Below are 15,531 nucleotides of genomic sequence, written 5' to 3'. Positions count from 1 at the left end.
CTCAAGAGAATATCCTATATGGTATGGATGATTGTCGCTTCCTGTGTTAACCTGATTACATTCAGAAAATTTAATCTCCAACGAATGTGTGCGTGTAGAATTTTAAATGGATTAAACGATTCACGAAAGAAAACAATATAAAACATTGCGGTCCATTATAACAGAAAAAGGGAAATGGAATGGAATTACTGCATATGGGTATTGGAACTGTAGAATTAATTATTCATCGCGCACTGCAACTGGACATTATTTTATCGAATCAAAAAAAAAAATTAACAACTGCAGTTAATTACTCTGAATGTCACAACTAATTATAAAATTACGCGAAGGAAAATTCGTACTCTTTTGAGATGGTAACTGCTAAAGTAGTAGTTCCTACCAAAGTGGTATAGGAAGGTGCCATCGAACAAAGCAAACCTTTTAATTTTACAAAAGGGTCTTAAGGTGAAAGTCTGAGCTAACAAATAATTAATTCAAAATAAGACAGAGACCTATATTGTGTTTCAAAAAAGAGTTTTATTTTCCGTTTCAAAAAAAAACATTGCGCACTTGAGCGCATATAATGAAAAACTCTTTTCGAGAATAATAAAACGAATAGCACTCGATGCCAAATTTTGCGGCTCGAATACAAGAACAGTTCGTGCGCTGTCTGTTTAAAGCTTACCTTTGTCGCAGTTAGTTTCAATGGTCGTGCATATAGTAAAAGTTCTACACCGACAAAGTCCTATTGAGAACTTTTGTGATAAAGTTTATCATGCAAATTATTGAATTCGCACCTTGTTCCCACAAACTCCTATAGGTGACAGTCTCAACTAATAAGAAATAAATTATTTAGTAATTCTCTTTTCTTTTTCATATTTTTTCTTCCTCTGCTCTTCATCTTCTTCAAACTATTTTCAAGCAGAGAAACAACATTTATTCAAGAAACAACCATAAATTACCAGTGCATCGATTCCATCTTTTGGCGTTGTGTAGGGCTCGCAAAATGATTAAAAACTGGGACATAGCGAACGAGCGCAAATTGATAATTAATTTCTTTCTCAATTAATTAGTAATTTTTAAAATCACATATTATTCAAGAAAACAACCATTAATTACCAGTGAATCGATTCCATCGTTTGGCGTTGTGTAGGGCTCGCAAAATGAATTTTTGTCAGAAATTAAAAAACTTGAAGGTATATAATTATATACAAACCACTTATTTTTATTTTGATAAAAAGTTGGTCTTAATCCTAGTAGTTAATTTTGTCCAATAAGGGGACAGAAAAAAGATTAACATTCTGTTTTTTCGTATATAAAAAAAAACACAACAGGAAGTCATCCCAAAAATAATTCAAGTTCCACTGTATACGTAAATTTTTTTTTACAAAAAAAATTTTGTTTTTACAATCAAGAGAAGAAAGTTTGTTCTTGATGCGATTTATTTTGGTTTCGAAGAGAATGAATGAATATAATCCCCGTGGATGGGTAATTTTTTTCTTCAAGGTACATACCACACTCTTGTGTGTGCTTGCATTGGACACAGAAAAAGAGCGGAGCACATGAATATATCTCTTGTGGGGGTTTTTTCGGGGGTGGCGAGCAAAAGGGGATTCTTAAAATACTCCACGAGCTTCTAAATCATGAAGGCTTAGCCACCGTCGCGCGAGCAGGGATTACCTACCTTACTTCAAAGTGCCTTGCAGGTGCAGCCTCTCTGTTTTGAGTCTTCTCTGACAGAACGTTGAATCATGTGTCAGTTGCAGCACAAACAAAGTTAGATTCTCGTTAATGTAAAATAATCGCTATAACAAAAGTGTAGTATAAAATTTCATGTTGACAATTTTTTTTTATTCTTTATTGCGGGTATTTTTTCTTCTTTAGTGAAAAGTATGACTTAATTTTACTTCAGTTTAGTTTCACTTTACTCTCTTCACTTCACTCTCTCAATTCACAATCAATATTAGAAAATATTAGAAAAAAATTTATATAAACCGAAAATAATGGAGTTTGCCCGACTACCAAAACCAACTCTTCTTGCATTTATTTTCAATTTAAATGGATCCGCCGCGCTATAAAAGGTTCAATCTGAAACACGTTAGCAGATTTTGTCATATATGCGTGAGAGTGAAGATAAAGCATTTGGGATGAGAAAATCGCGGCTATGTATTATGTAGTACCATCTCTTGATCCTAGTATGCATCTATGCATAGAAATCTTGGGCGCAAGTTTATGGAAACAACTATATAACGTGTCACGTACCAACAAACCCGAAAAATTGTTGTTAAATCTTATTCTTTTACTTTGAAATATACTTTTCCCGTAAAAAATATAAATTTTCCAGAATGCCAAAACAAACAAAAAAAAGTCAGGCCAATTTACTTAAAGAAAGAAATATAAATTCAAAAAATTAAAATATTGTTTCCACGTTGAATTGATGAAAAATTTGAATAAGCCAACAATGAGGGATTGGCACTTAATTGATTACTATACGTAACAACATTGGCCTTTGTTGAGAGAGAGAGAATGAATATGGGAGAGCATATAGTGGAACTTTCATCCCTGTTGTGCATAGTAAAACGCAACCAAGCTTGGCACTCTCGCTGATTGCCATTTGCATAGACAATTGGCCCACCCAAATGGAGCAATGAACATTGGCTTTATATAACGTGCGCTTATCACGGTGAACCTCCTAGGGTCCAACCTCTGATACGGATATTTATGCATGTCAAGCAGCACGTACACTATAAATCCTTTTTCAAACTTTCAAACTCTTTTACAAAAAAAAAGAGACAAAAAGTTACTCCCCTCACGTGTTTCATTCTTTTTGAATATACTGTCCATTTTTTTATAATTTTAAAAATAGAAAAAATATCTAAGTGCGAATTAATTACTTTTGACTCATAAAACAGTCATATTTCACAATGGTCCACATAACGGACTGCGGAGAAATGTATTAAATAAATAAATATCTAAGGAGATGAATTTATTAGTTGATCTATAACGTCTATAAGCATAGCCTAGTGGTTAGAGCGTCGCGTCGGTTTGAAAACATGAAACTTACGAGTTCGAATCCTATCAAATGTAAATATTTTAATTCATAAAATTTATAAAATTTAAATAAAATATAATATATGAAATAATGATTTGTGTAATAAAGAAAAATTTCCCTTTTAAACGATAGAAACGGATTTTTAAAATGTTAAGTTTTTTTTTTTAATTTCTTTATTGGAAAAAAGACGTGAGTTTGTATTGATGAGAATTGCAATATCCGGAGTGGAAGAGAATGTTATTTTACTTATATATATTTCGAATCCAGAGACACTGGGGAAAGTGATTTACGGTCAGACAGTTGCCATACAGAAACGTGATTTGAGCGAAGAGAAAATTGTTTTGGGGGTTGCGGAACGGAAAGAGAGGACAGGAAGTCGAAAAAAGTCGCAGTGAAACATCATCTGAGACGTGAAGGCAGAAGAGTTGTACGGAGAGAAGTCTCAAAAGAGATTCTCACATAAAATACATCTTTACCATCGACACCTGCCTTTCTCACACTAATTCCTACCATAACAAACAGAGAAACCCCTATTTAATCAACTTTAAAATCCTTCGATAAGCAAACTTTCCAATTTTCCCAAAATGGCTCAAAATTTCTCTGAACCGTGCCCACTAATGTTTCGATAGAGATATTTTTATATTTCATATCAATAATTTTATAGCATTTTCGTACTAATTCCACAAAGTTGATTTTGCAAAATTAAAAATTTTTTAAGAGTTACACGCTTCAGAAATGAGCCAAAAATAATTACAAACTAACATAAACTCTTCATTTTCAAAAATAAGAATTGGTCAAAATTTAAATTTTTAATGGAAAGTTTTCGCGTGTCAATTTTTGTTCTAAATGTTTAAAAATTAAATATTTTATATATATAAAAATGAAAAAGGTACTTTTTCTTTAATATATACATTATCTTCTATTCGTAAATACGTATTATCTATATAATATTTAAAAATTAAAAAGAAAAATTTATTCGTCACTTTTATTATCCGCAATATAAATTACATTTATGATTTCCATTGTTTTTGTAAAAAAACATCGAGAGAGTGGCTTGGAAAATTTGCCAGGATTACATGTTCGAAATATAAATGTCTGAAAAAGATAAAATGACAATTAACATCACCTCGAGCAACGGGGTAATAAAGATATACCTCCTATCTTACAGGCCTTATCTCTAATTATGTCAGTGTTGAGAATAATGTCCAAAGCTGGAAAAATAGAACAAAAAAAACCTTTCTGAGCACACAGCAATTAAACGTGTCTAATTGAAAGAAAAAAGAAAAATTAGAAGAAACAAAAAACAAACTTGGTTATTTCAATGAACCATGATTGTAAAATTATAACAGTAGTATTATAATTTTTCATACATATATATATAATTATTGTTGCAAAAAAAAATTATCACAAATAATTTTGTTCCATTTTTTGTCTCAATTTAAAAAAAGAAAAAATTTAAGTAGTGTTTAAATTTAAATTAAAGCTAAAAAACAAGAACAATTATTATTTAAAAGAAGTAAATTAGAATTAATGTCCAAAATCTTAATTGTCTCACCCCGAATATTTTTTTTGGGGGGTAAATAGATAGTAATAGTTTGTGTATAATATAATACGAGATTTCTTATATTATTGGAATTATGAAAAGCGATCGAGCTTTGTTATTCATAGCTTCGAATACGGATGTAATGAGAAACATACGGAAGGTAATATCTCATAATACGTTGAACATTAATGTTCGACGATACTATAATATCCGTTTAGTTTAGTTTAGCGTGTGCGAGGGTCGCGAAACTCTCGCAGCCCCACTTTCATGGAACGTGGGGTGCATAATTTATAGTCTTTTTCACCCCCCCCCACCCGAATGTCCTTGTGATACATTATACGGAGCTAGAAAAGATGTGAATTCCAAAGGATATTGTCCTCAAACTTCCAAATTGTAACCTTCCATATTATAAGACGATAAGTTTTATTTTTCTATTACTTAAAACAATCTTGTTTTTATTCTTTCATATAATTAAAAATTGTAAATAGTTTGCAATTGGCTATTTTAGCTACAATTTACTATACCTATAAAAAAAATTGTAAATAGTTTGCAATTTACAAATTTAACAACAATTTACTATATCTTTAAAAAAATTGTAGATAGTTTGCAATTTCCCTAGTAGAAATTTGTCATAGTATCTTTAAGGGCACTGGACAGTTCCACTGGAAAATTTCGAGGCACTTTACAGTTAAACTGGCTAAAAACTATAAAGTGATGTCACGCTAATTTCTTCAAGTTATTGTCCAGTCAAATTTTACAGTTTCTGATCATCAGTCCTGTAGAAAAACTATACAAAATAATTCACTTGGAAATGTCAAAACTTTCTTTATATTGACGTTACGTATTAAACACGTACAAATTTGAAAATATAACGTTAAATTTTTTTGTCAACAAATTAAATAAATTAAAATTTTACGAAACTATATTTTTACTGTTGGTGTATCTATTGTTCCGTATAATAAATGATTTATAATAAATTATCTGTAAAATTATTTTTAAATAACTACATAATTAAAAAAAAATATAAAAATTACTGATTCTTGAACACATGTCATTTTTTTACATTAAACAACATTCACTTTTTCCTTTAATTAAGCACAACACTGAAATAAATATTATTATTTTATCACACTACAAACTTATAAGTAAACCCTAATATGAAGAATTAATTCAGTTCAAACGAAAAATATCTAGCGGTTTCGGGGAGCGAACTCGGGTCACACTGGGACGAAATACCTAAACGCACGCTTTACGCATCACGGCCGTTCTAGTCGATGGACGATTCCGGAAAAATAAGAACCATACTCTACCGGCAGGTAAAGCAGTTCCCTTTTTCATCTTTTCTAGCTCAACTGGCGAATTACTGGACAGCTACTGCATAACACTCTAAAGTTGAACTTATTGATTATTACTGTATAGAAGTTCTGTCTGTCCAGTTATTCTCATGGTACTGTCTAGGCGTTCCGTGAAATTATGTTTCAAAGTTTGTCGTGGCGTTAGCGCTACCGTCAGTCCAGCAACTGAACAGTGTTGTGTAGACATTTTCCATAAATACATCAGAGTATACACTGAAAGAAATAATTCGCGGGTGTAACTAGAATTATGTCTATTTTTTCCGTAAGGAATTAGTAATAAATTGTTACTGTCTACTGTCATTAATTATAGACAGTTCTGTTATTCAGATCGGAGAGCTATACATATGTCAACGTCAATTCATCAATGTAAAACATAACCTCACTTTATTGGACCAATTCTAACTTTTTGTATGTAACAGGTTTGTTAAATTAATATTTATACATATAATAAGAGTATATAATCTTGAAAAGAAATTGTCTTCTGAATTTAAAAAATTAGTTATTTTAATTAACTCAATTAATTGAAGCGAATTTTAAAAAAATTTTTTTTTTCTAAAGGAATTTTCATTAAAAATAAATTTTGATTGAAAAGAAATTTTTATTATTAAATCAAAATTTTAATATTAAATAATTTAAAAAATTTGTTATTTAGTTGTCAACAGTAAAATAAAAGAACAAAATTAAAATTATAAAAACTATAAACTGTAAAACCAAAAGATTTATTTTATAGAAAATATTTCGAAAATGTCAATACACAACTGTTTAGTTACTGAAACTGGCGGTAGCGCTAACGCCACGACAAACTTTGGAACATCATTTCTCGGAACGCCTCGACAGTGCCATGAAAATAACTGTACAGGACTTCTATGCAGTAATAATCAAGTTCAACTTTATATTTTCTTTAACAGTGTTATGCAGTAGCTGTCTAGTAATTCGCCAGTTAAGCTAGATTAAACTTCCATGACTAAAACTGTACAGTAACTTGAATAAATCTAGTCATGCCACGACAAATTTCTACTAGGGTTACTGTCTTTAAAAAAATTGTAAATAGTTTGAAATTTTACAATTTTAGCTACAATTTACTATCTTTAAAAAAAAATTGTAAATAGTTTGCAATTTACTATCTTTAAAAAAATTGTAAATAGTTTGCCACTTAGTATCTTTAAAAAAAAATTGGAAAAACTTTTCACTTTACCATTTTAGCTACATTTTTCTATCTTTAAAAAAAATTGTAAATTGTTTGCAAAAAAAAAAAAAAATAGAAATAATAATAATGAACAAAAGGAAGAAAGTATAAATGAAATAGGAAATGTACAATAAATATTTATCTGTGGATTTATAAGCTACTTGAATGTTATTTATGTCTTCAGTTAATTACCAGCGTAAGCTTGAACTTCATTAGACTTCAAAATATATTTAAGGCCGGTAGTAGAAAATAATGTCTGCGGTAATAATTTACAGCTTAAAATTAGTTTCTCCAGAGGTAAACTTCGAAATACTTATTTTGTTTTTAAAAATTAATTTCTAAGAAGTTAAATATTCAAATAAAATGTGAGCAAAGAAAAAATAAGATTTATAGGACTTTTATATATGATTGAAATTGTTTAATTTAAAAATTTAAGGGGAGACTGCGATTATATTCGTACGAGGAATTTAATAGAAACTGTATTGAAAATAATTGAATTCATCCAAAGAGTTTATTTCAATTTATAAAATAATTAAATTTCATCACAAAACTTTATTCAAATTGTATTATTGAAAATACTTGAATTTTTGTGACGATTTTTATTAACATTTTTTATTTTATAATTGAATTCTTTTCGAAATTTTTATTGAAATAGTAGATATTTAAAATAATTGAATTTCTCCAAAGAATTTTACAAGAATTTTTGATAATATTTGAATTTTTCCGAAGAATAAATTTTATAACTAATAAAAATAATTGAATTCTTGTGTCAATTTTTATTAACATTCTTTTTTAAGTAATTGAATTCTTTTGGGAATTTTATTTTTTTTTTTGGGAAATTTTTTTGAAATATCAGATATTGAAAATAATTGAATTTCTCCAAAGAATTTCGTAAGATTTTTTGAAAATAATTGAATTTTTCCCAAGAATTTTACAACTTATGAAAATAATTGAATTTTTTGTGACGATTTTTATTAACATTTTTTTTATAATTGAATTCTTTTAGAAAATTTCATTGAAATAGTAGATATTGAAAATAATTGAATTTCTCCAAAGAATTTTGTAAGATTTTTTGAAAATAATTGAATTTTTCCCAAGAATTTTACAACTTATGAAAATAATTGAATTTTTGTGACGATTTTTATTAACATTTTTTGTTTTATAATTGAATTCTGTTCGAAATTTTATTTTTTGGGAAGTTTTATTGACATATCAGATATTGAAAATAATTGAATTTTTCCCAGGAATTTTATAACTTTTAAAAATAATTGATTTTTTGTGACGATTTTTATTAACATTTTTTTTATAATTGAATTCTTTTAGAAAATTTCATTGAAATAGTAGATATTTAAAGTAATTGAATTTCTCCATAGAATTTTACAAGATTTTTTAATAATAATTGAATTTTTCCGAAGAATTTTATAACTAATAAAAATAATTGAATTTTTGTGTCGATTTTTATTAATATTTTTTTTAAATAATTGGATTCTTTTCGGAATTTTATTTTTTTGGGAAATTTTATTGAAATTTGAAAATAATTGAATTTTTCTAAATAGTTTATAATAATTTTAAAAAATAAATTAATTATATTAACAAATTTTGTTAAACTTTCTGAAAATAATTAAATTCCATCAAGAAATGTTTTTGAAATTGTCTTGAATAATTGAAAATGTTTACATAGAATTTTATAAAAATTCTTCTTAAATAATTGAATTATTTTGGGAAATTTTCTATTAAAAAAGATTAGATATTGAAAATAATCGAATTTTGAAAATTTTTAAAAATAATTGAATTGTTAGAAAGAATTTTATTAAAATTAAAATTATTAAAATTATTAGTGAAATTAAACTAGTAAAAATTCTTAAACCATAGAAAAAAGTAGATTTTAGAGTCAAACATTTTTTAAAAAAAATATCCAAATAGTATCAGATCGTGAAAAAAGTAGTAAATAGTAAATTTTAGTAGTTGAGCCTTCATTTTGTAATGTAATAGTTTTTTATTGAAATTTAGAATTGTTTATTATCATTTTACTAAAAAACAACTTAGAGAAAAAATTTGATTTAAATTAAAAAACCGATTTAAAAATGTTTGCTAATTTAAATTAATGACTATTTTCTTTAGAATATAAGCTAGTAATTTGATAAAATTAGGCTTAAAAATTTTAAAAAGACTTAAAAGCTTTATAGTTAAAAAAAATAACTACAAGCATTTTTAACAATAAATGAATGTTCCGAAATAAATAATAGAATATCAGTCGTAATCGATTTTTATTTTTCTCAATTAGATCGCACATACTAGAATTATATTCATACAAGTTCTTTTTACATAGCTTTGTCGAAAATTATCCTCGGATAATACATTATCCGCAAATAAGAACGCAAGGTACCGCTGATATCGTCGCTGCTATTTTATAAGGATTACAATATATTATGTATATGTATTTATATTATTTTATATATAACTATATTTACTGATATTGATATTATATAGTATATTTATACGATATTATCTAACCAATATTATGTAATTTCCTGTACAATTATTATTCCACCATCATACGATGATACAACTCGTTATTTTTTTTTCTTTATTGAAAACTTAATTCTAAAATGTGCTTTTTTTTCTTTTTTATCTCATCTTTCTTTTGGTATTTGCTGAATAACATTATTATCATAATGTTAAAATTGTAACAATTTAGTATACATTCATCGAATCTCATATATAATTAATGTCTACTATACAATTATCTACAGGATTTCGCGAAAAAGATCTTTACAAGCCAATATACGACAGCTTTATATCGTAACTTTTCCTGATATAGTTTCGATTTATATTTAAATAATCCTAATAAAAGATTAAGTGCATTAGGAAGAAATTCAAGGATTTTTGGTGTGAAATTACGCACCGTTTATTCGATTTTTATGAGTTTTTTTTTTTAACCCAATCATCACAGTCAGAGTTAAATAGCAGTCGCGTGCACATCATCTCTTATGAAAAATCTACATATTAAATAACTTTCGGATGATTAGGTATTGAAAGTGGAAATTTATTAGTTTTATCCACATTTTATCCAAAGAAATTTTTCAATAATGAGAATCTATTCTGTGGAGATAATTCGGTTCCTGTTTTCACTTGTTACCAGCGAAAAATCGTTTTTCTAAACAAAATTTAGAGGAAGTTTTCTAATCAAAATTAAAATATTTTCCACCGTTAGAAATTGAATTCAGATTACACAGGATTGCCACAGATCAGGAAAGTCAGGGAAAAGTCAGGGATTTTTATAAAAAGTACTAAAAAAACATTAAATTTTTAGAATTTATAAGAAAATTCTGAATTTTAGAGTAATTTTTGTTTGCCTCAAACTATGAAATTGTCAAGAATTCTAATACGAAACCTTCAATTTTTTCTATTTCTGACAATAATTTCTTTTTAAATAACTTAATTCTTCAAGAACTATGTCATAAAATTATTACTTAGAAATTATTTCAATTATTTCAATTGTTTTTAATATCTACTATTTTAATAACATTTTACAAAAGAATTCAATTATTTAAACAAAATTTTAATAAAAATTTCACAGGACTTCAATTACTTACCAATTTTTGATAAATTTCTTCGAACCAATTCAATTATTTTTCATTGAAAAAAAATAGTTCTAAGAAATTCAATTATTTCGAAAAATTTAAATAATAATCTTTTACAAATTCTATTACTTAAAAAAATTTTGACAACATTCTTTACAAGATTTAGTTAAAAAAATTTTTAATACAATCCTTCTTAAAAATTCAATTATTTTCACATATAATACATTTTTTATGCGAATTCAATTATTTAAAAAAAATTAAAAAAAATTCTTCGCAAGAATTCAATTATTTTCATAAATAATAAAATTTTTCTCGAAAATTCAATTATTTTAAAAAGTTTTGTTAAATGCTTTATAAATTAAGAAAATTATAATAAAATTGATCAAGGAATACAATTATTTTCATAAAATATAACATTTTTTCTTGGAATAAAATTATTGTAAAAATTGTTTGTAAAAATCTTCGAAACTATTTAATTATTTTCGTAAAAAAATTAAAATCTTCGAAGCAATTCAATTATTTTATAAATTTTAATAAAATTCTTCCCAAGAATTCAATTTTTTTCAAAAATAAACTTTTTCACAAGAATTCAATTATTTAAGAAATTTGAATAAAAATTCTTCCCAAGAATTCAATTCTTTTTTAAAATCAACATTTCCACTGGAATTCCATTGTTTAAAAAAAATTTAATAAAATTCTTCTTTAGATTTCAATTATTTTCAATTTTTTAATAAAATTTCTCTATGGAACTTAATTATTTTCAAAAAATTTTTTTAAATTCTGTGAAATTCAATTATTATTTAAGACAATTTGAATAAAATTCTTCACAAGAAATTCATTATTTTTATAAATAATAATATTTTTCTCCGGAATTCAATTATTTTGACAAATAAAATTCTTCGAAGCAATTGAATTATTTTAAAAAAAATTTTAATAAAATTCTTTTCAAGTAATCAATTCTTTTCAAAAATAAACATTTTCACAGGAATTCAATTATTTAAATAAAATTTGATAAAATTCTTTATCAGATTTCAATTATTTTTAATTATTTTCAATTTTTTTAATAAAATTTCTCGATAGAATTAAATTATTTTCAAAAAATTTTTAAAAATTCTGAGAAATTCAATTATTATTTAAGAAAATTTGAATAAAATTCTTCACAAGAAATTCATTATTTTCATAAATAATTTTTTTTTTTAATTTAATTATTTTTACAAATAAAATTCTTCGAAGCTATTGAATTATTTAAGAATTTTTAATAAAATTCTTCCCAAGAATTCAATTATTTTTAAAAATCAACATTTTCACAGGAATTCAATTAATTAAAACAAAATTTAATAATATTCTTCGTCACATTTTAATTATTTTCAATTTTTTAAACAGGATTTCTCGATGGAATTTAATTTTTTTTTGAAAAATTTTTTTAAAATTCTGAGAAATTCAATTATTATTTTTAAAAAATTTGAATAAAATTCGTCACAAGAAATTAATTATTTTGATAAATAATATTTTACTTTGGAATTCAATTATTTTCACAAATAAAATTCTTCACAGAAATTCAATTCTTTAAAAAAAATTTTAATAAAGTTCGTTGCAAGAATTCAATTATTTTCATAAATAACAAGAACTTATTGCAGAATTTAAATTATTTTTTATACAATTTTAAATAAAATGCTAGAAAATTGCATTTATTCTTAGAATTTTTTTTTATATTCGCCGAAAGAATTCAATTATTTTTAAAAATTTTGATAAAATTCTTCATAAAAATTCAGTTATAAGAAATATTCAATTATTTAATAAATTATTTATTTTTGTATTTATATAATTGAATTCTCGAAAAGTTTTCTAATAAAAATTGATTAAATAATGAATTTTACTTAAAATTTTAAATTATATTTTGAATATTAAGATTATTATTATAGCTTGAATTTTTAGAAATAATTGAATTTTGAAAAGGGCTGAAAATTAAAATCTTTGAAAATTTGAATTGATAGTTAGAATATTCTTATGATATAAAATAATGATTTTATCACTCTGTCATCTTAAATTTATCATAAAACACGAAGAAGGAGATCACTCCGAGTCGAAGACTCGGATTGATCAGTTTCTTCGTGTTCTGTAATAATATTTTCATAAGTCATTGGATTTCAGAAGGTTTGCATTTTAAAATCCTAATTCCAATAGAAAAATAATAATGATTAAATATTTATTTAAAAAAGAATTTATTGATGTTTTTGAATAATTTTACATTTGAAGAAATTCACAAATAAATGTAATAGAACATTTTTTTGGATTATCCAATAATTTTTAGAGTAAATCATTTCGGGTCAGGGAAAAAGTCAAAATCATTGAGGAAAAAATCTGGAAATCAGGGAAAAGTCAGGACAAAATTAAATTTTTGTGGCAACCCTGTTACAGAATTTGAATGATAGAATCAGATCGTCAAAAAATTTAACTGATCACTCTGCTATAAAAGTGAGGAATTTTAAATTTCATTGACTTCGATTCTCGTCTTTGGGAAAAGCTAAGGATTGAGTTCCGGCAATGGAATTCGAACCCCAGTCGAATATCGGTAAATATCCAGTTGTTGTGGAGTGTTGCCAGTAGCCGGCGAATCCACCGCCAGTATAGGCTCCAGAACCACCGACTCCAAGACCAAGACCAACTCCGATACCAGTTCCTGGATTTGCTGAGACTGCAACAGTTTCCGTTCCTAGGTCCAATCGATCGTCCTCCATTTTATGATCCGTCGTGGTGCCCTCCTCGTCATAAACGAGATAATGCTGAGGCGACGCCATCGATGAGGGCGTCGATGATAAGGCAGGCGATGCGACGGACCTAGGCCTGTGTCACTCCGTCTCACGTAGGGGATCCTCATTTTGTGTAGTGGTACCACCGACAACTTGACTATTACTCAATGAATTAGATGTTGTCGATGAAGCAACCACTCGATGCTGGGGGCTGGCAGCCCCCACTTCTCCTCAAACTTGAGCTCTGGCTGTTGTGTTCGCGTGTTCTGGTACTGGAGAATGGGCATTGGTGGTACCGCTTGTTAGAGCATATTGACAGGCACTCAAACCACCTCCTGATGATGTCCTGGAGCTGACCGGACTTATACTTCCGGTATTTGTGCTGTTACTCACACCTGTGATGAAATTATTGCAGTAGCCACTGCTGTGCTCCTTGGCCTTGCGTCGAAGGGTTGCGATACTTGTTGTATAGGGTTCCGTGGGAGCGGTTGTTCGGTGATGGGAATTGTACACTGGAGGTCCGTATGGATGGGAAGCAGTCGGTGGTCCGTAGGGACAGGTCGCTCCAGTTGCCGCGACAGGGGAACTGGCGACACCTAAACTTGAGCCCATTCCTGGAATTATTGATGTTGCTGCCTGACCAACGGACATGGACATACCACTCACGTGAGTTCCGGCCAATGATGTCGCGGAATTGAAGCAATTGACTGGATTCACTTGATGGTGATGATGATGGGACGCTGGTGGTACAACCGAACCCAGAGTATTCACGGGCCAGGGGAAGCTTTTTGTGTTCAGGGGTGACGGGACCTTTGGCCAATTATTGTAGGGACTGTAATTGTACAAGGATTCCGGATCCGGAAATGATGGGGGTATGAAACTATTCAAAGAACCTGTACCAAGTGCTTGTCGGAATTCATGCTGTGCCGCTGTACCCATCACTCGTTCACGCTTCCTGAATTTTGCTCTCCTGTTCTTGAACCATACCTGTAACACAAATATTGTTTCGATTAGTTTTTTTGTTGGTATCCCTCTTTCTAATTTAGAAAACAGATTAAATGATTACAACCAGATAGGCAGTTGCCAGGGCGGAATATTTTAAGGCTCTAAGTGGACTGCCCCGAAAGGATTCTGAGGAAAACAGTAATTTTGTTTTCTCTAGGGGGACAATGTCTAGAATGCTAGAAGACAGGTGCCCAATGAAATGGAGAAGCAGTTAGTTGCAGTCGCATTGGCATTTATTGATAAATGAATTCCTTACATGAAAAGAGTAGATATGCAAAAAGACATTCTCGTCTTCCTTTCTAATTTTCATATTAAATTTGACAGTTTGAGATTATAACCACTTTTTTAGACACCGTGTAAATAAATGAACGGAATTACACCTTGAAATAATTAATTTAGATAATTTCCTGATAAAAAGTCTCACGAACAGGATGAGGATTGATTTATCCTCAACAAAAGAATTTCGTTGAAAATTGAAATTTATTTGCAAAAGAAAAGAAGCGAGCGAAGGCAAATAATAATCGTGATTCGTAGGTAGTTGTCTGTTCATATCGCCTTCTTTCTTACTCTTGTCAGATTTATACGAATCGTCCTCGGAGTATTACTCATGTACAAGGCAAGGCAAAGCAAGGAGAGAGAGTTGGCGGAGCAACCGAGACAAATGGCAAGGAAGCCCCTCGAGCTCGCTCCTATCCTGAAATATGACGGCGTTAATTCAAGGCAGCACTGGCGCTCGATACCAACTCTCTTTCTCTCTCTCTCTCTCTCGCTCCCTCTTGCTCTCTAGAGCACACGTACACAAGAAGGGTGGTTTCCAACTCCGTCAGTCGTTTCCACCCTCCGGACAGCCCAGGGTTCACCCTTCAACTACCCGCCTCTTTACTCTCACAGCCTCTCCGCTACCAACTCTCACCCCCCAACAATTATACGGGTGGTTGCGCTCAGATATACACGTCGCTCTCGCGTAACTATAAGACAAGGAACGGAAAAGCGATGGGTTCCTCCGTTAAAGCTAGGTCGGGGAAGAAACCATCGAAACCACGGGAGGAAGAATGGAAGGCGAGGGAATTCTTGGCA

General features: G+C 28.7%; 2 protein-coding genes across 2 annotated transcripts in view; both read right to left on the bottom strand.

The window, feature by feature from the left end:
- Positions 1-12,994: 12,994 nt before the first annotated feature.
- LOC122500559 lies at positions 12,995-13,510 on the bottom strand. Its single transcript, XM_043609545.1, has one exon. It carries the CDS (start codon positions 13,495-13,497, stop codon positions 13,192-13,194), a length of 306 nt encoding a protein of 101 aa, XP_043465480.1. The 5' UTR covers positions 13,498-13,510; the 3' UTR covers positions 12,995-13,191.
- A 170-nt stretch (positions 13,511-13,680) lies between these two features.
- Positions 13,681-15,531, bottom strand: part of LOC122500556 (pituitary homeobox homolog Ptx1) — a 37,985-nt gene continuing 36,134 nt past the window's right edge. The window contains exon 4 of the mRNA XM_043609536.1: positions 13,681-14,436. Within this exon, the coding sequence (XP_043465471.1) occupies positions 13,681-14,436 (756 nt within the window). The remainder of the gene's footprint in view (positions 14,437-15,531) is intronic.

The sequence above is a fragment of the Leptopilina heterotoma genome, unplaced genomic scaffold (assembly GCF_015476425.1).
Source record: "Leptopilina heterotoma isolate Lh14 unplaced genomic scaffold, ASM1547642v1 Lhet_188, whole genome shotgun sequence".
Taxonomy (NCBI): domain Eukaryota; kingdom Metazoa; phylum Arthropoda; class Insecta; order Hymenoptera; family Figitidae; genus Leptopilina; species Leptopilina heterotoma.
The sequence above is the reverse complement of the archived record's forward strand: the minus strand, read 5'-3'. Positions and strand labels throughout refer to the sequence as shown.